This window comes from Chiloscyllium punctatum, chromosome 11 (assembly GCF_047496795.1).
Source record: "Chiloscyllium punctatum isolate Juve2018m chromosome 11, sChiPun1.3, whole genome shotgun sequence".
Taxonomy (NCBI): domain Eukaryota; kingdom Metazoa; phylum Chordata; class Chondrichthyes; order Orectolobiformes; family Hemiscylliidae; genus Chiloscyllium; species Chiloscyllium punctatum.
The window spans coordinates 68,768,272-68,791,837 of NC_092749.1; the positions used below are offsets into that span (position 1 = coordinate 68,768,272).

Sequence of the window (23,566 nt, forward strand, 5' to 3'; positions counted from 1 at the left end):
TTAACCTCAAAAACATTTTAAAATTGCATTTATTAGCATCTCTATAGAAGAAAAGTACACAACACCCAGATGTGTAACTAAAACAAAATCACCCAATTATAAGTTTTGATTTTGACTTTTTTTTTCTATCTTTCACATTTGTTCCATTTGGCCTAACCATCCCTTGCACACTAATTTTTAAAAATTCATAGTTTTTGCTGACAGTAATTTTCAGCAGGTATACTAGAGTAATGATGACTAAAAGCCTTTGTCTTCAGTCATATGCTTAAGATAAGACTGCAGAAGAGCTTACCAATTAGAATTCTTCAAAAATCTTTAGCTACTCTAAAGTATGATGGTAATCTGCAGATTTTACCTACAACTTGCTGATTCAGTTTGTATCTTTCAAATCGTATTTGGAGGTAGGAGAGACTTTGGCAATGGCTTGCAATACAACCATGCTTTTAAAATGTAGAACTTTGAGTTTGTAGATAATTTTTAAAATCATTACTTTCATTAATGTACTAATACGGATGTTACATCTTTTCATGATTCCTATTGATGTGGTTCTGAACCTTTTATTGTGTCACAACATTATTCAAATTTAGCTCCTGTACCACCACTACTACTTAGTTCTAAAATTGCTAATACATGTAAGTCACGCTGAGAGAGTGATTTAGTTCTTCCTGTCATTAAAACACTTCCTGAAGATGGTAAAAACAGAATCCTTTGAATATTTTTAAGGTAGAGGTAGATTTTTCTTACTAAGCAAGGGGGTGAAAATTAATTGTGAATAGGTAAGACTGTGGAATAATCTGATCAGCATTAATCTTGATGAATGGTAGAGTTGCTTTGAGAGCACAAGTGAGCACCATTTGCTTCTAATTTGTATCTGTGATCAAAATTGTGAATAATCTCAACTAGTGTAGACCAAAGTATGGATATTACCCTATAGAAGTTTCCAAATTAATATTTTTGGAACAGTGTCAGTATTGTGGATACTCAGTAATTCAGATGAAAAGTGTAGACTATTGAGTAAGCTGCATAATTCCATTTACTGCCATGCTCAGCAAGTGGATCCATCTGAAAATTAGTTCTATTGCATTGCTTTTAACTAACGGCAAATTGACCAGCTTCTTTTTCAAAATTCCCATCACTTTTGATGTCAATTCATCATTCTTCTAAATATGTGCTTCAGTGATGTACTGGGGCTTTGTGTAAAGTTCAGCAGAAATTAGGCACCTGAAGAAAAGTTGTTGTCTGGAGGCTGAGCAGAATGTGCGTTGTTTCAGCCTGGTGCTTTCTGAAATACTGTGATTGTTTGCCTCTGCACCTAAGGGGCAACTTTTTCATGCAGAGGATGGTGTGTGTATGGACTGAGCTGCCAGACGAACTGGTGGAGGCTGGTACAATTATAACATTTTAAGAGAATGAGTACATGAATAGCAAGGGATATGGGGCCAAGTGCTGGCAAATGGGACTAGATTACTATAGAATATCTGGTGGGCATGGACGAGTTAGACTGAAGGGTCTATTTCCGTGCTACATATCTCTATGACTTGATTTTCAAAAATTTTTAATTTAGAATTTATATTTTGTGGGATTGAATTTTACATCGGAATAGGGAAGTATACTGCAACTTTGAGAGAGACTTTCTTGCTTCAGTGACATGCTCCAGGTTACCTTTTGGTGGTGAGAGTTAGACTTCAATGGAGGAAGTCCCACCCTGGAGAGCTGAAGCCCCAGAAAGCTAGTGGGCAATGCTGGAACTGCAAGTGGATCCATACATGCCAGATCCAGTAAAAATGACCAGGGCATTTTTGGTGTAGAAGCACTGAGGAGCCAATGCATGAAGGACTAAATCCCACCCCCGGTTGGATCCAGGTTGCAGGGTGGGTGGCAAGATTCTGGGCCAGTTATCCAACTTATTACATGCCATTCTCCACTGAGCGAGCACCCTGCAATGTGGCATAAAATCAAGCTGTTGGTGCACAAAATGAGAATATTTCCAGTCTAAGATGGCAGCGGAATAGAGCTTCTGTGCTGGAGTATGTCTGCTCTGACAATTTTTCTTCTCCCTCCTTTTTTTTCCTTTTTGATTTAATTACTTGTCCTGATCTTGGGCAGCACTGGTGGCAGCAAGAGCTCAGCACGTAGACCTTAAGCCAGACCTAGTGTGCTGGTCTCGAGTCAGGCTGGGGGCACAGGAGAGTGCCCCCTCATTTACTTTTCCAGAGACAGCACAGGATCTGGAATCGGTAGCTGCTACATTGGCAGAGGCAACATCAGCAAGGTAAGCCCAGTGGCAAAAGGTGGTGCCCAAGGATCAGCAACTTTGGTTAGGTCTGGTGCTGCTGGTGGCAGATCGTTGGTGGAAGGGCATTATAGCAATAGCTGTGAGGTGGACCCAGCAGCGAGAGACGTGACTCTGACGTTAGTTAATCTGGCACAGGATGGTGGTGGATGGCGCCTGAGGATCAGAGACTTGGATATTTGTTGGGTCCAGTGTGGAACTTGAAGTGGTTACAGAGGGATGGTGGCACAGGCATCACTGGTGATGAGCTGACTTAGAACTAATGGACTCTCTTCAATTTATATCTTTTATTCCCCCCCCCCCCCCCTTATTTTTAATTTTTTCAAATTTGTGCCATTCTGTGGCACCACAGTGAAAAGCTTTTCACTGTATTTTATTATATTGCTGTAAAATACATAACAATAATGGGAAAATCATTTAGTTTTCTATAAAAGGCTATAATTATAGAACTCTTAGTGATCAATAAGGCTTCAAAATGGTGAGAAGAAATTGCCAAATTGATTATTCGACCTGTCTTACCATTGTCAAATACAGATTTTTGTCAAATTTTGTCCGAAGCTTTTTCTACCATAATTAGGATTATGAATTCTGCTGTATGCTGTCCTGTGGGCTGAAAGGCTTGTGCACTCTGCAAAGGTATCTCAGAGGATCATGAGGATCATCCCTTGAGCTTGTTTTGCTATCAATCAATTTAACCTATACCTCCATTTCTGCAGGCATCCGTGTTCAGGGGCTGTTCAAACGTATATCACCGACTTGCATGAACAATTTAGTTGTAAATCCAAATTTGCAAAAGGTACCAGGTTAGGATGCACAATAACTTTTTTAGGTAAGAGCAGAACATTGCATAGACTTATCTTATGAGGGTGACTGACAGATGAAATTCAGTTTGGAGACATGTAACATCATCCACTTTAGATCCAAGCAACATAAATCAGGAAGTCTTCTGATCAATGTGACACGAGAAGCAAAAAGACCTGACTTATTCATAAATTGCTAAAAGTTAATGCACCAGTACAAAAGGCAATTGTAAATGAAAGGAGTGTCGGTCTTAACTTCCAGGGAGTGCAGACAGAATTTGGTCAGATCCCAACTAGCACGTTGCTTTAAATTTTCAACACTTATACTTTGGGAAGAATATATTGATTTTGTTAATGGAGATTCAGCAGAATTATGCTATTATTTGCCTCCTCAAGCTCTGATGACAATTACGTAAACTTGTTTAATGTTACTTGAGTAAGATTGAAGAGAGTTTTAAATGACATATTTTAAAAGATTAAGTATTCAATAGGGTAGATGCAGGAAAGCCTGCCTTTTGGTGGGTGAAGCCAAAGCAAAGCTATTTATGGGCGAAATCAGGAAGCTTTTTTTCTTAATGGAAAGTGAAAATTTTGAATTCAGCATTCTGAAAGGCCATGGCGAATGGGTTTGTTGGAATTCTCAAAATAGTTTTTATTTGTTAGGCAAGGAATATGGAGCAATGGCTAATAAATGGAATTGAAGTACAAGGGATCCATTACCTAACTGGCCGAACAGGTTCAGTGGACTGTTTGTAAAGGCATCATGTGTCTGTACAGTCTTGGTGGGTCAAAGGGCCTGTTCCTGTGCTAGTCACCAGGTGAAGTGACGGAAGACTGAAGGTTGGCAAACGTGGTGCCACAGTTTTAAGGGTGGTAAAGACAAGCCAGGGAACTATAGACCGGTGAGTCTGACCTCCGTGGTGGGCAAGTTGTTGGAGGGAATCCTGAGGGACAGGATGTACATGTATTTGGAAAGGCAAGGACTGATTAGGAATAGTCAACATGGCTTTGTGCGTGGGGAATCCTGTCTCTCAAACTTGATTGAGTTTTCTGAAGAAATAACAAAGAAGATTGAGGGCAGAGCAGAAGATGTGATCTATATGGACTTCAGTCAGGCATTCGACAAGGTTCCCCATGGGAGACTGATTAGCAAGGTTAGATCTCATGGAAAAAAGGGAGAACTAGCCATTTGGACACCGAACTGGCTCAAAGGTAGAAGACCTTTGGTGGTGGTGGAGGGTTGTTTTTCAGACTAGAGGCCTGTGACCAGTGGAGTGCCACAAGGATTAGTGCTGGGTCCTCTACTTTTTGTCGTTTTACATAAATGATTTTGATGTGAACATAAGAGGTACAGTTAGTAAGTTTGCAGATGACATCAAAATTGGAGGTGTAGTGGACAGCGAAGAGGGTTATCTCCGATTACAACAGGATGTGGACCAGATGGGCCAATGGGCTGAGAAGTGGCAGATGGAGTTGAATTCAGATAAATGCGAGGTTCTACATTTTGGGAAAGCAAATCTTAGCAGGACTTATAAACTTAATGGTAAGGTCCTAGGGAGTGTAGCTGAATGAAGAGACCTTGGAGTACAGGTTCATAGCTCCTTGAAAGTGGAGTCGCAGGTAGATAGGATAGTGAAGGTGGCATTTGGTATGCTTTCCTTTATTGGTCAGAGTATTGAGTACAGGAGTTGGGAGGTCATGTTACAACTGTATAGGACATTGGTTAGGCCACTGTTGGAATATTGCATGCATTCTGGTCTCCTTCCTATCGGAAAGATGTTGTGAAACTTGAAAAGGTTCAGAAAAGATTTACAAGGATGTTGTCACAGTCGGAAGATTTGAGCTTTAGGGAGAGGCTGAACAGGCTGGGGCTGTTTTCCCTGGAGTGTCGGAGGCTGAGGGGTGACCTTTTATAGAGGTTTACAAAATTGAGAGGCATGGATAGGATAAATAGACAAAGTCCTTTTCCCTGGGGTGGGGGAGTCCAGAACTAGAGGGCATAGGTTTAGGGTGAGAGGGGAAAGATATATAAAAAATACCGAAGGGGCAACTTTTTCGCACAGAGGGTGGTACATGTATGGAATGAGCTGCCAGAGGATGTGGTGGAGGTTGGTACAATTGCAACATTTAAGAGGCATTTGGATGGGTATATGAATAGGAAGGGTTTGGAGGGATTTGGGCCGCCGTGCTGGCAGGTGGGACTAGATTGGGTTGGGATATCTGGTCGGCGTGGGCAGGTTGGACCAAAGGGTCTGTTTCCATGCTGTACATCTATGACTAATATGTTCTTACTGTTCTCTTCAATTGACATGAATTCTCTTTTTTTCATCTGTCAAAATCCTTGAGAACAAATTACACCTTGTTAATTGAACGAGAACTAAATTAATAAATTCAGAAGAAAAGCCTTTCTGGTTCTGAAATATTTTGTAATTGTGGAACTTCACACTTCTTTTGATAAAATTTTAAAATATTAACATCCACTTCAACTGTGTGTGTTTGTTTGTGTATTCCAATCTAATTTACTTTTTTGTGAAGAGAAAGGTAATTTTAATGTATTTTACTTCCTGGCTTGTTGCCTGTCTCTTAAAAAGAGCGGAAAGGATCATCTAAGTGACAGACCAGTTATCTTATGATAGACAGTAAATCTGAAGGGAAAGCAAATTAAAGGGCAGTATAAATCTGAGCCATTCTGAATGATTATTTATCAAGGACCATTAGCATTGATTTGTTAAAGAATGGTTGGTTGTGTTTGACTAATTCAAGGCAGACCACCTGAGGGTAGCATAGAGCATGTGTGGTTTTAAAAAGTCCTGCATGACAGGCTCCTCCAAAATTGATGCAGTAGCAAGAAACTGAAGATTATGGTTACTTTTGTGACTGCCTGTTTCCAGTGGGATTCTGAAAAGCTCAATATTAGCTCCCTTGCTTTTCGTGGTATTTTTTCAGTTTTGGGGACACAAAAGGAAGTTAGCCATGTGGGTGATGATGAAGGAGAAAGCTGTATATTGCAGAAAGATATCAATGGACTGATCAGATGAGAGTAAAATGGCAGATTAAAATCAGTAAGCAGTGGGGGAGATAATGCACTTTGGATCAACAAGCTATGCTGGGGTGGCATGGTTACGCAGTGGTTCATGCTTCTGCCTCTCAGTACCAAGGACGTGGCTTCAATTCCAGCCTCTAATGACTGTGTTTATGCAGAGTTTGCATGTTCTCCCTGTTTGTCTGTATGTGTTTCATCCAGGTACTCCAGTTTCCTCACACAGTCCAAAGTTGTGAGAGTTAGGTGGATTGACCATGCTAAATTGTCCATAGTGTTCAGAGATATGGAGAATAGGTGGATTAGCCATGGGCATGCAGGGTTACAGGGATAGGGTAGCGGGGGTGGGTCTGGAATGCTTTTCAGAGGGTTGGTGTAGACTCAAAGGGCCAAATGGCCTGTTTCTATAGTGTGGGGACCCAAGAGATCTCAGAATAGTGAGAAATGTGCTTCTTAATGTCCTGTGTAAGTCATTTAACCAAAAAGACGCTGTGGAGAGTAGTCAGGTAACAGTTGAGTCTGCATCCTGTTGTGTTGGTCTAGGATAATTTCAGGCGATTACAAAGCTGTCTAACAAGTATCAGATAACCTTTCAGCCGGTCACTCCGTCATCTGCAGGGTCATGGCTTTACTAGACTGTGTAAAGCAAATTCTAATTTTAATTGGAATTTTTACAGGTGTTTCAGGGCCATATTCTACAATACGATCCACTTTTCTTTCTGGGGGTAAAAGAATAAGGTTCTTAAGTATGAATAACAAGTATCATTAGTAAATGTCCTAGCAGTGGTGAATTTGAATGATAAATAGGCAAAAAGAACTAGAAATTAGATTAGATTGAATAGCTCTTTCAATCTGCACAAACATGATGGGCCAGATAGCTGCCTCTTGCACTGTTAATTTCTTGTTTCTTTGTAAGAACTCTGACCTGATTTGCTGGTTAGCTTAATAGTATGACCACTGCGGACTACTTTAAGCTGAAGCCAGAATTGACTTCAATATCTTGACATGTGAAGTTCAGCCCACGAGAGATCACTTGTGATGAAAAGACACAAGAATTGCATTGATAAATATATTGGCCATAATTGCGTGGTGGAACAAAGTCGATAGACCTTATTCTGATCCTATATCCTCTGCTCTAAATCTTTGCAGGAAGTTTCTCCAATTTAAATTGTTGCTATCACTTTGCTGAATGCAAAGTCTGCCTCAAATGTAGTTTACCTTTTGTAAATCCTGTTGAAGTAAAATCACTAGCAATGTTCTAACAAGTAAATACCTACTGAGAGATCTATTTTTCTCTTTTTTTTATAGGGGTGATTATGTTACCATCTGGTTTATTGGAATAATTTTTAAGAAGGTGGAAAATGCAGAAAGTGTAAACATTGATCTGACACAAGATATTCAATTATTCACTGATACAGGTAAAAAAAAATGTACAATTTGATTTAAGCTCAGTGGCTTTGACAGTTTTTGAGATATTTGCTATGTAGACTTATTTTAGACTTAATAGGACAAGAAAAGATCTTAGAGGAGAAAGTGAGGACTGCAGATGCTGGAGATCAGAGCTGAAAATGTGTTGCTGGAAAAGTGCATCAGGTCAGGCAGCATCCAAGGAACAGGAGAATCGATGTTTCGGGCATCAGCCCTTCTTCAGGAATGAGGAAAGTGTGTCCAGCAGGCTAAGATAAAAGGTAGGGAGGAGGGACTTGGGGGAGGGGTGTTGGGAATGCGATAGGTGGAAGGAGGTCAAGGTGAGTGGGGTGGGGGCAGAGAGGTCAGGAAAAAGATTGCAGGTTAGGAAGGTGGTGCTGAGTTCGAGGGATTTGACTGAGACAAGGTGGGGGGAGGGGAAATGAGGAAACTGGAGAAATCTGAGTTCATCCCTTGTGGTTGGAGGGTTCCCAGGCGGAAGATGAGGCGCTCTTCCTCCAACCGTCGTGTTGCCATGGTCTGGCGATGGAGGAATCCAAGGACCTGCATGTCCTTGGTGGAGTGGGAGGGGGAGTTGCAGTGTTTGGCTACGGGGTGGTTGGGTTGGTTGGTCCGGGTGTCCCAGAGGTGTTCTCTGAAACATTCCGCAAGTAGGTGGCCTGTATCCCCAATATAGAGGCCACATCGGGTGCAGCGGATGCAATAGATGATGTGTGTGGAGGTGCAGGTGAATTTGTGGCGGATATGCAAGTGTCCTTTGGGGCCTTGGAGGGAGGTAAGGGGGGAGGTGTGGGCGCAAGTTTTGCATTTCTTGTGGTTGCAGGGAAAGGTGCCGGTAGTGGAGGTTGGGTTGGTGGGGGGTGTGGACCTGACGAAGGGAGTCACGGAGTTTGTGGTCTTTTCGGAACGCTGATAGGGGAGGGGAGGGAAATATGTCCCTGGTGGTGGGGTCCATTTTGGAGGTGGCGGAAATGACGGCGGATGATATGCTGTACATGGAGGTTGGTGGGGTGGTAGGTGAGGACCAGTGGGGTTCTGTCCTGGTGGCGGTTGGAGGGGCGGCGCTCAAGGGCAGAGGAGCGGGAAGTGGAAGAGAAGTGGTGGAGGCCATCGTCCACTACGTCTGGGGGGAAATTGCGGTCCTTGAAGAAGGAGGCCATCTGGGTGGTACAGTTTTGGAACTGGTCCTCCTGGGAGCAAATGCGGTGGAGACAAAGGAATTGGGAATATGGGATGGCGTTTTTACAGGGAGCAGGGTGAGAGGAGGTGTAGTCTAGGTAGCTGTGGGAGTCGGTTGGTTTATAATAAATGTCTGTGTCGAATCGGTCGCCAGAGATAGAAATGGAAAGGTCTAGGAAGGGGAGGCAGGAGTCTGAGACGGTCCAGGTGAATTTGAGGTCGGGGTGGAAAGTGTTAAAGTGGATGAACTGTTCAACCTCCTCGTGGGAGCACGAGGCAGCGCCGATACAGTCGTCGATGTAGCAGAGGAAAAGGTGGGGAGTGGGGCCAGTGTAGCTGCGGAAGATGGACTGTTCCACATATCCTACAAAGAGGCAGGCATAGCTGGGGCCCATGCGGGTGCCCATAGCTACTCCTTTGGCTTGGAGGAAGTGGGAGGATTGGAAAGAGAAGTTGTTCAGGGTGAGGACCAGTTCAGTCAGTCGAAGGAGGGTGTCGGTGGTAGGGTACTGGTTGGTACAGTGGGAAAGGAAGAAGCGGACAGCTTTAAGTCCTTCGTGATGGGGGATGCAGGTGTTCAGGGACTGGATGTCTATGGTGAAGATAAGGCATTGGGGACCGGGGAAGCGAAAATCATGGAGGTGGAGGGCGTGGGTGGTGTCCCAAACGTAGGTGGGGAGTTCTTGGACTAAGGGGGTCAGGACCATGTTGAGGTATGCCGAGATGGGGGGCGTTGGGGACCGGGGAAGTGAAAATTATGGAGCCTCCTCCCACCCTGCCCCCTGATGCCCGAAACGTCGATTCTCCTGTTCCTAGGATGCTGCCTGACCTGCTGCGCCTTCCCAGCAACACATTTTCAGCCCAGCAAGAAGAGATCTTAGTCCAGATCTTGATCTCCAGGTAACCTGAAACAGGACATGTGAAAGAGGTGTGCTTTGAAATTCCTTACGTATCCCAATTTGACTGCACAGGAGGTTTAAGCTCCTGATAGGAAATTACACTCTGTCCATAAGCCTCCAAAAATGTCTGAAGTTCTGCAGAGTCTGAGACTTTTTTCAAGAGCTTTGACTCAACCTGAGTAGCTACCCAGGAAAAGTTTAGAGTGAGATTAGATTTTGCCTGGCTAACAATATAAAACTGACCTCCACCCTGACTCCTCATTTCATGGTCTCTCCAACACTGATCACCCGCACCAATATCCCTGTTTTCACATCTTTTAACCCTTCCCTGAACTACTTTTCACCTTACCCTCTCACCCACTTGCCTTTTTGGTAGCTTACAAAGAGGCTTCGGGACTTTTTTTTAAAAAAGATTTTGTGCATTGCTGTAATACGTTAATAAAGTCGTCAATAAAAAAGCGCTTGGCTTTTGAGAGTATTCACTCCAGTGTAGTCTGCCTGGTTTACTGGGCTGAGATTCTTACGGTGGACTCTTCAGAAGTCAGGCCTGAAAAATCTTGGGAAGGTACGTGACTTTTTGTCTGATCTGGATTAGCAATATTAACTCTGACCCAATTAGGAAAGTTTGAGTCCTAGCAATCTTTTCATTTTATAATCCGTTTTGTGCAATATAACAGGTTTACAGAACCCATGCAAAAAATAGATTGCATGAACTAATTTTAGCACCTTTTCAAAAACTGCAGCTTGACTTTGGATGTGTTGCATTTTATGACTAAAGGTTTTGATGATGTTATGGCTTTATCATTGAAATGTGCTTAATGCTATCAGTTCAGATTCCTCAGTAACTATCCAGTTTAGGTCAGAGAATGACTTTCTTCCACTTTTGGAGTTATGGGTCCTGAGATGATAAATCGTCCAATACTGGATCTGCATACATTGTCATAGATGGTGTTTGTGAAGTAGGTTGATGCTCAGATTTTCGCACGCCACTTCTGTTGATTTCACTTGAACTGCTCCTGCATCTGTCAACACTCTATGGATGGTATCTTCCCATAGACTGTTTGTTTCTCCAGTTTGAGTGATCCCATAGAAGGGAGTGCTATGAGTCATTAGTAATGTTGCGTTTATCAGAGAGCTTCATAGAACTGAGGTGGAGTGTTGTGATGAGGAAGATAGAAGAGCATTTGGTGTGATGGCAGAACCTTGCTTTACCCCAGTTTGAACTCTTACTGAGTCTGTATTTGATCTGTCAGTGAGGATTATGTCTTGTCTTGTGTTCTGCAGACACAGGTTGGTGATGAATTTCTATGGGCAACCAAGGTGGAGGTGGACGCAACATAAAGTTAGAGATGTACAGCATGGAAACAGACCAGATGTCCCAGATTAATGTAATCCAGTCCCATTTGCCAGCACTTGGACCATATCCCAACTAACCCTTCCTATTCATATACCCATCCAGATGTCTTTTAAATGTTGTAATTGTCCCAGCCTCCACAATTTCTACTGGCAGCTCATTCCATACACACACCATCCTTTTGCGTGAAAATGTTGCCCTCCGAGGTCCCTTTTTAAAATCTTTCCCCTCTCTCCCCAAACCTATGCCCTCTAGTTCAGGACTGTTTGCTCCTCCCCCCACCCCCAGGGAGAAAGACCTGGTCTATTTACCATATCCATAAATCTCTCTAAGGTCACCCCTCAGCCTCCGACACTTCAGGGAAAACAACCCCAGCCTGTTCAGCCTCTCCCTATAGCTCAAATCCTCCAACTCTGGCAACAGCCTTGTAAATCTTTTCTGAACCCTTTCAAGTTTCGTCTGATAGAAGTCTGCAATTCTGGTCTCCCTATGTTCTAAAAGTGGCCTAACCAATATCCTGTGCAGCCACAACATGATGTCTCAACGCGTATACTCGATGCTTTGACCAAGAAAGGAAAGCATATCAAGTGCCGCCTTCACTATCCCATCTACCTGCAAGGAGCTATGAACTTTCACTCCAAGGTCTCTTTGTTCAGCAACACTTTCTAGGACCTTACCATTAAGTGCATAAGTGCTGCCCTGATTTGTCTTTCCAAAATGCAGGACCTCATTTATCTAAATTTAAACTCCATCTGCCAGTCCACGGCCCATTGACCCATCTAATCAAGATCCTGTTGTAATCTGAGGTAACTTTCTTCGCTGTCCACTGCACTTCCAATTTTGATGTAATCTGCAAAATTACGAACTATACCTCCTCTGTTCACATCCAAATAATGTGTATAAATGACAAAAAGCAGTGAACCGAGCACCAATCTTTATGACACATCACTGGTCACAGGCTTCCAGTCTGAAAGGCAGCCCTCCACCACCACCCTTCTTCTACCTTCAAGCCAGTTATGTATCCAAATGGTTACTTTTCCCTGTATTCCACGTGATCTAACCTTGCTAACTAGTCTACCACGAACCTTGCCGAACACCTTACTGAAGTCCATATAGATCAAGTCCACCACTGTGCCCTCATCTTGTTCCCCCTTGATTACATTTTCAAAAAACTCATCAAGTTTGTGAGACATAATTTCCCACGCACAAAGCCATGTTGACTATCCCTAATCAGTCCTTGCAAGTAAGTCCTGTCCCTCAGGATCCCTTCCAACAACTTGCCTACCACCAACGTCAGGCTCACTGCTCTGTAGTCCCCATGCTTTTCCTTACCACGTTTCCGAAATGTCAACCATAATTTGTCCCTGTTGATAGTCCTCATTCCACTGAGTGCTGACAGCTTGTCTGACCTCATGCTTCCATTCCATTCTTGGCTTTCAGTGGAATAGCTATTTGGATGCTTAGCAGTGGATGCTCTTCTGTGCACTGAAGAATCTTATCTAGCTCATGGCTACACTGTTTCTAACAGTCATTTGTTCTTTTAAGTCACCTTTTTCTGTGTTGAACCTGCGGACATCTTGTGGTTCCTGCTCGTTCAAACTAAAGAAGATAATTAAAGTGCTAACTGAGCAGGACTCTCATTGCAGGTCTTTGAGTTTATTGCCACAGGATATTCATTGTCAGAGCTTCTGCCACTGCTATTTTGGGTCTAGTTGACTGGTTTAGGTGAGGTTCGATCCTGCAGTTGTCAGCTCTTGTCATGGCATGTGTGGTGCAGACATCCTTGTGATCACTCATTCAGGCAATGACTTAGTCAAGCAAATGCTAAAGTTTGGGATGTGAGTGATGCCATAAGATGTATGTCTCTGTTGAAATAGAATGTGTAATGACCAGATCATATTCAAGGCATTTTGTCAGAAGATGGGATGAATTGTTCTGTGTTTTCACTATGCCTTTCTTGCTAATTATGATTTTTCCAGAAGTTTGTGTGCATCAAAGACAATTGTAAATATCTCTCTGGGTCGGGAGAAAACCATTTGATCACAATTGGAATGGAATTTGTTTTTGGCCTCATCTGTTGCTTGTAGGATTAAGGTGTATATTCTGCTTCTGGGTTGTGGTGAGCCGAAAGGTCATGAGATATTTGTTCATTCCACAAACGGACCCACCTGAGATGGTCGACTAGTTCGTAATTTTTGATGAAGCCAACTTCGTTGAGTCAGCATTCTCCACTAACTATATTGCATTATCAAACAGACTATTCGCTACAACAGTAATTTAATTTTATATTTTTTTTTTCTTTACTATAATGCTCTCAAGTGTTTTCTCTCTCCATATTATTTTAAGCAACTTCTTAAATTGCCTGTCATCTAAGGACAGTACCTAATCTCCTTTCCTTGTGGATTGTAGCTCCATTTTAACTAACTTTTTATTCTTCTCGGGCCCTTTGAAATGTTCCGGGAAAAAAAGGTTAACCGATGTCTTCTGTCAAATACCATTTTTCAGCATTTAAGACAAATTTGCCAGTATCCCACATGCTTTATAGACGTTCTGAAATTCAGGAATTTCTTTGTCCAAACTTATCATCATCACTAACTCTTTCATATCCCATTTGTTGTTTTCATCTTTTTTTAATGACTATGCTTCTAATCTCTCAGTTTCTGATTTTATTGTTACAGCTATGCCCTCTTTACAGAATAGGAACAAGCATGCAATTAAATTCAAATATTTGCCCTTCACAAGATGAACCATGTTTGACCTCTGAAGTCAGGCCACCGTGGTACAATCATGGATAATGTCTTCCAGAATAGCTCCATTTCAAATGCTGTTGAACTATCTAATTGGAGATGGACTATTTGGAGTAATTACACCCTGACCAATCTAAAGTTACAAGCTTAATTATAAAACAGGTGATTCACTGAACAATGTGCTTGGCTCGCATTGAGAGTGGGGTTTTAATTTCTTTACTTTTAAAATTTACTTTGCTTTATCTTGTACCTTGAATCAAATAGCATTTCCTTTTTGTACTCAGACTTTTTATTTCCCGTCTGGGTGGTGCTTGAGAGTCTCTGTTATCAATGCTGGTAAAGTGTGAAGCCAAACACCAAGTTAAATGTAAAGTGAAGATTCTTTCTAAAACTATTGGATATCTAATAGAAGTGTTTTTTTAAATGGTTTTCAGGTGTAGTAATTTCTCTTGTAGAACTAAATTTGAACCCAGGAACTTTCTCTGAAACTGAATGACAATACTTTTTCAGATGTAGGGCTATAATTCATACTTGAGGCTTTGCAGTGATTAGTTCTGTATTGTACAGTCCCATACAAGATGTAGATAGTTGGACAATATGCTTACGAAATACTGGTAACTGCAGGAAGATGTAGTATGTTACAGTTGGCTGGTGATATTTTGTATTAATGTTTTTGATTTGATCCTGATTATGCTACTACTAATGCTATGTCCGAGATCATAACTATGAAGATTTGGCTTAACCAGTAGCAGTCATCACACTATTCCTTTTTATAGATGATTTATGTTTGTGTTACTTAACACATTATCATTGAATGAAATAACATTAGAAGTTGGTTTTCTTTCCAACTTGATGCTATGGCATTTTGTTGCTAAATTGATATAGTCTAGGGAAAGGACAAATTATCAATAGTGACTAATGCCAACTGCAGGAAGCACATACAGCAAATCCCTACAGCAAAGCATACCTGCATTAATCTGATTAATGTGGTACCTGACATTACAACCTGAAAAATAGTTTGATTAATTTCAGGCAACTCTGAGCAAATTTACATTTATAGTCATAAAAAGGATGTTGAAATTAACTTTTTTTTTCCTTGTTCTGTAAACACATTTCCATCTCCCATAAAATGCAAAGTTCAAACACAAAGGAAAATGTTTATCAGAGCCACTCCTCATGCTGAATGTGGGAATCTTTTTTATAAGAGTGACACAATGTGCCCATATTTTAAAAGTTATGTCCTCCTGAATTCCACACTGATAATCTCTTGCTTTGATAACATAGTGCAATCAGGGCATCTAAACTTGGCAGACCACAAATAAAGTCAACTTTCCACTAACTGTTGAATTACAGCAGTGATCCTATTAAAAATTGACGAAGAGAACTGATGATTGGATCAGGCTGGTAATGAATTTAGTAAGAGGGCCGCTTCATATATGTGAAAGAAAATTCACAAATACAAAAATTTGGCATTACAGTCACTATTGATAATTTGCCCTCTCTAGCCTATATCTGTTTAGTAACGGAATGCCATAGCACCAAATGCAAAGAAAACCATTAAAATATAATGTTATTCCATTCAATGATAATGTGTCAACTAATCTACTTCAAGGTACTCCTTTTTCTAACATTGAACTCATCTATAAAGAATAGTGTGATTGCTACTGGTTAAGCCAAATCTTCATGGTTATAATCTCAGACCGAGCATTAGTAGCAGCAAAAGCAGGACCAAATTGAAAACATGAACACAAAATGTCACCAGCTAATTGTTACATATTATATCTTCCTGCAGTTACCAGTATTTCATAAGTATATTGTCCAACTAACTACATCTTGTATGGGACTGTACAATGCAGAATAAATCATTGCAAAGCCTCAAGTATGAGTTATAGACTTTTGGAAACTTGTTGCAAAATTAGGGAGTTGTTTAATCGCTCCCATTATGTGCTTCCTTTGGTTACTGATCTTTGAATATACAAATTCTGTAACTTTGATCTCCAGTTGTGTACTGTTCTTACTGTGATTTTATTTCTTCTGATTTAAAATTTGTAAGTGCTGGGGCTGCAAAGATCAGGCATCGTCTATGGGGAATCATAAATCTCAGAATATAGGGCGAACTAGTCATTTGGATGCAGAACTGGCTCGAAGGTAGAAGACAAAGGGTGGTAGTGGAGAGTTGCTTTTCAAACTGGAGACCTGTGACCAGTGGATTGCCACAAGGAACAGTGCTGGGTCCACTGCTTTTCCTCATTTATGTAAATTATTTGGATGTGAACATAGGAGGTTTAGTTATTAAAGTTGTAAATGACACCAAAATTTGAGGTGTAGTGGACAGCGAAAAAGGTTACCTCTGATTGCAGTGGGATCTTGATCAGATGGGTCAATGGGCTGAAGAGTGGCAGTTGGAGTTTAATTTAGATAAATGTGAGATGTTGCATTTTGGGAAAACAAATCTTAGCAGGACTTATACACTTAATGGTTGCTGAACAAAAAGACCTTGGCATGCAGGTTGATAGTTCCTTGAAAGTAAAGTCGCAGCTAGATAGGATAGTGAAGAAGGCATTTGCATGCTTTCCTTTATTGGTCAGAGTATTGAGTACAGGAGTTGGGAGGTCATGTTGCAGCTGTACAGGACATGGGTTAGGCCACTTTTGGAATATTGCGTGCAGTTCTGGTCTCCTTCCTATAAGAATGATCTTGTGAAACTTGAAAGGGTTCAGAAAAGATTTACAAGGATGTTGCCACGGTTGGAGGATTTGAGCTATAGGGAGAGGCTGAATAGGTTGGGGCTGTTTTCCCTAGCATCGGAGGCTGAGGGGTGACCTTTATAGAGGTTTACAAAATTATGAGGAGTATGGACAAGATAAATAGACGAAGTCCTTTCTTTGTGGGCGGGGCGACTTGAGGGCATAGGTTTAGGGTGAGAGGAGAAAGATATAAAAGAGACCTAGGGGGCAACATTTTCATTGAGAGTGGTGCCTGTATGGAATGAGCTGCCAGAGGAAGTGATGGAGGCTGGTACAATTACAACATTTAAAAGGCACCTGGACGATACAAGCCGGGTGCTGGCTAGATTAGGTTGGGATATCTGGTCGGCATGGACAAGTTGGACTAAAGGGGCTGTTTCTGTGCTGTACATCTCTGACTCTTAAGTGTTTGAGGTCACTGACCTTCGTCAGATCCAGGAATAAACACTTATAATTGGCATTGATCAAGGGCAGGTGAAGCAGGATAGTAAAAGGGTCGAAGACAGGGTCGAAGACAGGAGAGATTGAACAAAAGAAGAAATTTTTAGTTTTGTTGGGCTATTGATGTGGGAATATTGATGTGGGAAGGAAAGAAACTAAAACATGCGCTGCTGACTGAAAGCAAAAAGAAAATTAAAATGTGCAAACCTATTGGGGGGGGGAGGGAGTTAACAGCTTTCTCAGAAAATGAGGAATATTGATTTGTCAAGGCTATAAAATGGGTCTAATTGAGAAGATGAGTTGTCCATGGTCAAGTTTGCTTTGAACGTCACTAGAATAGTGCACGAGGCTAAGGACAAAACTATCAGCATGAGAACAAAGGGAGAGTTAAGATTAGAGGCTACTGGAATATCAAGGTCGTGATCATTGACTTTAACAATGCATTTTGCAAAGTGGTCCCTCAAACAATGGTAGCTCTCACCAATGTACGTCAACATTTCCATCATCCATAGTATAAGAATTCTATGACTATTAACAGCTTAGATATTACATTATTTAAACTGTAAAAATAATTTCTTTTCATTTCATGACTTGCTCTTATCAGAACAATTCTGGTTTAATTCCAGTGTATAGACAAGCAAATAACATTAACATGCTGAAGGAGAAAATGAGAATCGAAGCTACACATGTCAAGAAAAAACAGCTCCATCAGTATTTGCCAGCCGAAATCCTACAGAAAAAAAAGAAGGTAAATATGGACTGCTAAATTGACCTGATCCAGCACTTTACCTTGGATTTCATTTCTTTAATGTCTCATTCTGTTTTTGCCTTCCAGCAAAGCATACCTGACATTAATCGGAACTCTTCTGGAAATGTTGGAAATCTAAATCGCACATCTTTAGAAGGAAGTCCTTTGGACAGTTCTAGGGATACTGATGTTGGCACCCCTTTTGGTTCTCCTGCATTGTTACAAAAATCTTCCAAACCAAATACTCAGGGAACAGAGGACTTGCAGAAGTATGTGAAACTTATTTGGAACATGTTGACCACATTGACATTCATGTTGTAACATTTATGGCACTGAAGACTTCTCTTTTTTTTATATATAGACACAGTATTTCACCTGGAAAAATACAAACTTCAGATATAACAAAACAAATTCTTAATGACGGCAATTCTCCAGAAACTCAGCTTGGCCAAGGGAAGTCTCGGCCTGTTATTGCTGCAAGTACGTCAACTTACTGTAACAGCTATTCAACAAGGTTTCATGTTTTGATTTCAAAGACATTAAATAATAAATGTTTCATTGCAGAGAATGATTCTATTTCCACTACTACAAGTTCCACTCCTTCTCAAGAACTCTGTTCTATTCCTACTGTTGTTGGGCGCAGTGTAATACCTCGTTTGACATCTGCATGTAACCAGCCACAGCCAAATGGGACCAAGTTAACAACTAGCCCGAACAGCTCTTCATCAAAACGACCTCATTCACCTACGTTGGAAGAATCTCCAAAACGGCTTAAAGACCTCCCCATCGTAAGTACCCAGTAAGGTTTAATTTACACTGTGTAGGTATATAAATGCTTCAAACAATACTGGAACAGTATTTAAGGACTGCAATATGTATTAATTGGTAGCAGTTGATAGAAAGTGATTTATTTTTAATATACCATACAGGAAAGGTGGTTATCAAAACCTACCTGGTTATCCTTTTCCTTAGTCTGACCTTGACATAATTTTCTTTTTCCATTTCAGTTTATTGTATTTCTGATCTGCTGTGGTGCTGTAGAGAGTCAGTTGCAGACTCATTAGAATTAGAAGCTAATTGTGTATGTTTAGACTATAGTGTGTACTCTCTCATTTGCTTTTTGATTAAAAGAATATGGTTACATCGCACTTAATTTACTGCCCAATTTTTAATATCTAAATGGAGGAAAGCTTATTTTGCAAATCAAATAGAAAAGAGAACTGTTCATGCCCTTCCTTTTTTTGTAGTTTGGGGAATAGCAGACCACAGTGATTTTTTTGTTTGAAAATATTTCTCTTGACCACTTGCTGTAAACTTTTTTAAGAATGCTTGTATTATGTTCTTTCAGTTAAGCAGTTTACGTTGAAAGAACAAGTTTGTTTCTGGATTACCTAAGTTAGAAATGGTCATTGGTTTTTCAGACAATACAAAAAAGCTGCTTTTTTTTTGGAGGGCAATTATGATGTGCAACTGATTCATGCATTTGGGAAATTGTTGCATCATGATTGTAAACATGAAGTACAACACAAGTAGTTGGCAAGTGTCACTAAAGTATATTATTATTATTTGTTCTCAACATTTTTCCAGTTTGGACATAGTGAGCCAAGGAAATGGCAAGGGACTACAAATACTGAGTGTAGGTTTTATTTTGAATTATTGAATCCCTTGTGACACAGATGTTCTTAAGGTTCCTGATTGAAGGATCAGTAGGATATTGACCAAGTGACTTTGAATAAATAGGTAACATGCTTATGTTAAAGTCTTCCACTTTGAGAAGATGGTGTAACTGTGATTTCATTGCTTTCCCTCTCCGTCACAGATGAGGGTAATTGTGTTGTAAAGTGAACCTGCTGAGTTGCTGCAGTGTATTTCTAAATTGTCCTTGGTGCAGCTATAGTGGTGGGGAGAGAGTGGATGTTAAGCTTAGGGTAGTGGTCTGTCTTGAATGATGAATGTTGTTTTTTTGCATCCAAATGGTAAGAATGCTATCACATTCCTAACTTGATCTTCACAGATAGTGGAAAAGCTTTTCTAGTCTGCACAACACCTGACTCAGTTTGTTTGTAATGCAAATGTCACAAGAACGTATTCTTTTGCAGTGATGTTAGGATGTGAAATGTGTTCATTTCAGAAAAAAATTGGGCACATATTTTTCTAGGAGCCAGTAGGCATTAACTTTAGTGGACTTTCATATGCAGCGTCTTTTGATCTAACTCCTATTAAATTAAAATGTTTTATGGCATTAATAATATTTTGGAATATTGTTTTAAATATTTTATCTATCCTGTCCTTCCAGATGTGTACTATTGAGCCAGATGATTGTGCTTTCAAACAATCGTACTCATCAAATGAAGAGGATGCACAAAAATCTCAGAAAGATGGACAGGTAGTGGTAACTACAGCTGAAGGTTGACTACAAGGGTCTCGTGTCTCACTGGTTAAAATGTAGCATACACTTGCATCTAAGATTTAGACTGCACAGCTTTACCCTTAAACTGATGATCCTGTCAGTAAATATTCATTTTTCTATAAACCTCAACACTACTGTAAGTCAGTTCTCTCAGCTTGATTATCAATATTCAATATTAACACATTTTAGTATTAATGAAATATTTTAGATGTAATTAACATCTTGCCTGTGTAGAATATTCCTGAAGTTGAAGCATTCTTGTGTCTGCACAATGTATAGTTGCTACTTAAATGCTGTCTCTTATACAGGAAAGGCAGTTTGTGCAAGATGTGCTCTTGCTTTAAATACTGCATTTTACAGTCTATGCCATGGTGATTTGGGCTTCTTTTATACCTTGTACAAAGACTTCTAACAAGCCTGTTTGCAGATGTCTATTTTATTTGACCATTTGACTTTTACAGTAATGCAGACCATCGACACAAATTAAGTGCCATTTACATGCAGTTTTTCCTGTGGCTTCTTCCCCTGAAGGGAAGTGCTTGTTGTGGTTCAGCACTTCATACTTGTTGTCACAGCTGATATTAATCAAAGTGAGGACTAATTTTTGATACAACAAACATGGGAATAGCCCAGTTACCACAGTGGATATTCCACTCCCTTTCAATGTCTGCCTGGTTCAGTTGTTTCCATTTCAAGTAATAGTTATCCAGCTATTGAAAAATATTTTAAAATAATCCGTGACTGTAAATATAATCACATTTCGAGTTTTTTTTGTAGTGGGGAAGGGGGTTAGTGACACTTAACTTCACCTATCTGATTGTAAAACTTGTTTTGCTTCAATTGATTAAATTGTTGTCTGTATGTAACAGGACAGCCAAGGAGAAGTGAAATCCATGCCCATTCCAACAATTGATACAAGATCACAGGTACTACCTATTAAATATCTTTCTTCACAGGAAACGATGATTCTACGAGTAATATCTGCACTCAAAACTTTCTGAAGATTCTGAAGAGTGAATTTTCACTCTTAAATTAAAACACCTCTTGTACTTCTAGAAATCACCTTTTTAATCAGTGCAATTTAACATGCTTCTTTCTGTCCTTCTTTTGGTGCTGATTTTCTTTACAGAGACTACCCAGCAAGGAGCTACCAGATGCATCATCTCCAATTCCCACGAGTAGCATACGTGTCATAAAAAATTCCATCAGACTAACCCTTAATCGGTAGCAACACTGACTTGTCAGGTAAAAGTCATTTGTAATTCTTAAACTATTCAAGCATGTCAGCTGTATTTTGTTAAAATTTGCCCAGACGTTGAAAGTGGAGTTCTGCTATATTATTGTTATCCTGACATGGTGTTGAAGCCAGAAGGTGGGTTAGTCGAAACTACTCCACTATATGTTTTGCAGACAAGATGCAAGAGGTACCAGAAGTATGTTTTGGTTTACATTTCAAAACATGTACTGATGACTGACTCTGGTTAACCAATATCCATAAATCTGAGGCCTTGTTATAGAAAATGAGGAAGGAGGGGGGAGAAAATCAAAGCCTTAAATGGATGGAATAGCTTCTGGCCTCTTAAGATCAACCAGTGTCTCTGGACATATTTGTCTCTTCGCCCTGAATTATGCATTGTATGTGTGTAAATACTTGTGAACAGCCTTTTATTGAAAAACAATCAGTATTGCATTGACAGTTCTTTTCAGAAGGCTGATGTGTAATTTTAATAATTGTAAAATAACAAAAAAAACTTGTCCTGTGTATTTTTATGTTACCCCTCCCCATTAATGTTTTGTGTATATAACAAAAAACAAAAAAAAGTAGTCATTTTAGTTATTGGTATTGGGTTTTGAGGTTTAAAATCTTTACAGTTGGAGAATTTCATCACTTCAGGAAAGCATTTATAGGTAATTTGTTTTTGATTACTTCTAATGGCCAATGACAAGTCTGCAGATTTTTCTAGTGTGTGTGTGTGTGCGCGTGTGTGTGTGTGTGTGTAAATATATATAGCACTGCATATAAATGTCTACAAAGCAGAATGAAAAGTTTAGTAATTGCCTAAAATGTCTTTTTCTGCTGTAACTTCATTGTCACTGTGATTTACATTTTCCAGTGCATTCAGTTGATTGTTTTGTAGGCCTAAAATCCATATGTATTTGAAAGAATATTTTTGTATTTACTGTATAAAAAAATTAGAGTAAAAAACTTTAAAAGCTTGTGTGTTTTGTGTTGCAAAACATTTAGTCACAACTGAACATACTTTGGAAAGTTGACCCTCCCAGTAAGATCATTTGAAATTTATAGCCCCGTCTCCATTAATCCTCTGCCTTTAAGTTATCATAAAAAAAGGATTCTGGAAGGCTGCTGTTCATTAACCAATGAAACATTTGAGTTTGAATTTATACTGTGATTAAAGAAGGCAGATTTAATAATATTTGCTGGGAGCTGGCTCATGAATGTTGATCTTTGACTTCGAAACGTGAACGAACACAGTGTATATTGCAACATCACAATGTCCTTGGAAGACCTGCTTTTCAAAATTGGGACCGAAGCTATTTTTGATCTGTAATTGGTTGGAAGTTGTAACTGGCAAAGATTTGAAAGCTGGCTGTTAATTTTGCACTTCTACTTGTTATTTGCAACAAAATTGGAAAGTGCAAGAATTATGGAGTAGTTATGGGACTTTTTACCATCTCAGTCTTTACTAAGATCATGGTATAAGAGGTAGAGAGGGACCACAGAATTCAGGAGAACTTACTACGTTGGTTTCCTATACAACAAAGAAGGAAGCGTTGTAGGAAGGTAAACCATTCGTAGTAGAATATTTATAGGGGACAAGTTTAGATTAGCAGTGGAAAAAGGCAAGGAGCTATTCAGAGTTTTGGAAAAATTGGGGAAGTGGGAAGCCAACTTTAATGGAATAACAATGGAACTGATGCAGGTAAATTTGAATCATATATTGACAGGTAAAAGCAAGTAAAGGACCAATGGTATGTATGATTGAAGTTAAATAGATAATGCACCTGAGAATCAGGCTGCTGAGGATAAAAGGAAATGGTGAACAGCCCTTTTCTACATGGAAAGAAGGAATCTCTTTTTCTTGATTTAACTCATCTGGACTTGGTGTGCGAGATTTGGCAATGATACAAAATGTTTAAATATAAGGAACTGAGAAGGATGAGGATAAGCATCAACGAGGACATCGAAATGCTGGTGAAATGGGCAAACAAGTGGCAGCTGAAGTTTACTGCAAGTAAATGTGAAGTGATCCAGTTTGGTAGTTTCTTCTGTTAAGTCAAGGCTATAACACTAAAAGCAGATATGCAGCGCAGAGGGACTTGGGAATGTATGTGTTCATATTATTGTAGGTGACTGGGCAAGTTGAAAAAGAAATACATTTAAGGTGGCATGGTGGCTCAGTGGTTAGCACTGCTGCCTCACAACACCCAGGGACCTGGGTTCAATTCCAGTCTTGGTTG

At 40.1% G+C, this 23,566-nt stretch overlaps 1 protein-coding gene across 1 annotated transcript in view; it reads left to right on the plus strand.

Annotated features, from left to right (window-relative positions):
• Positions 1–22,305, plus strand: part of LOC140483070 (poly(A) polymerase gamma-like) — a 41,155-nt gene extending 18,850 nt beyond the window's left edge. The window contains exons 15-22 of the mRNA XM_072580987.1: positions 7,442–7,551; positions 17,555–17,676; positions 17,764–17,945; positions 18,038–18,156; positions 18,241–18,464; positions 19,973–20,062; positions 20,956–21,012; positions 21,216–22,305. Of these exons, the coding sequence (XP_072437088.1) occupies positions 7,442–7,551; positions 17,555–17,676; positions 17,764–17,945; positions 18,038–18,156; positions 18,241–18,464; positions 19,973–20,062; positions 20,956–21,012; positions 21,216–21,314 (1,003 nt within the window). The 3' untranslated portion in view covers positions 21,315–22,305. The remainder of the gene's footprint in view (positions 1–7,441; positions 7,552–17,554; positions 17,677–17,763; positions 17,946–18,037; positions 18,157–18,240; positions 18,465–19,972; positions 20,063–20,955; positions 21,013–21,215) is intronic.
• The last annotated feature ends 1,261 nt before the right edge of the window (positions 22,306–23,566 follow it).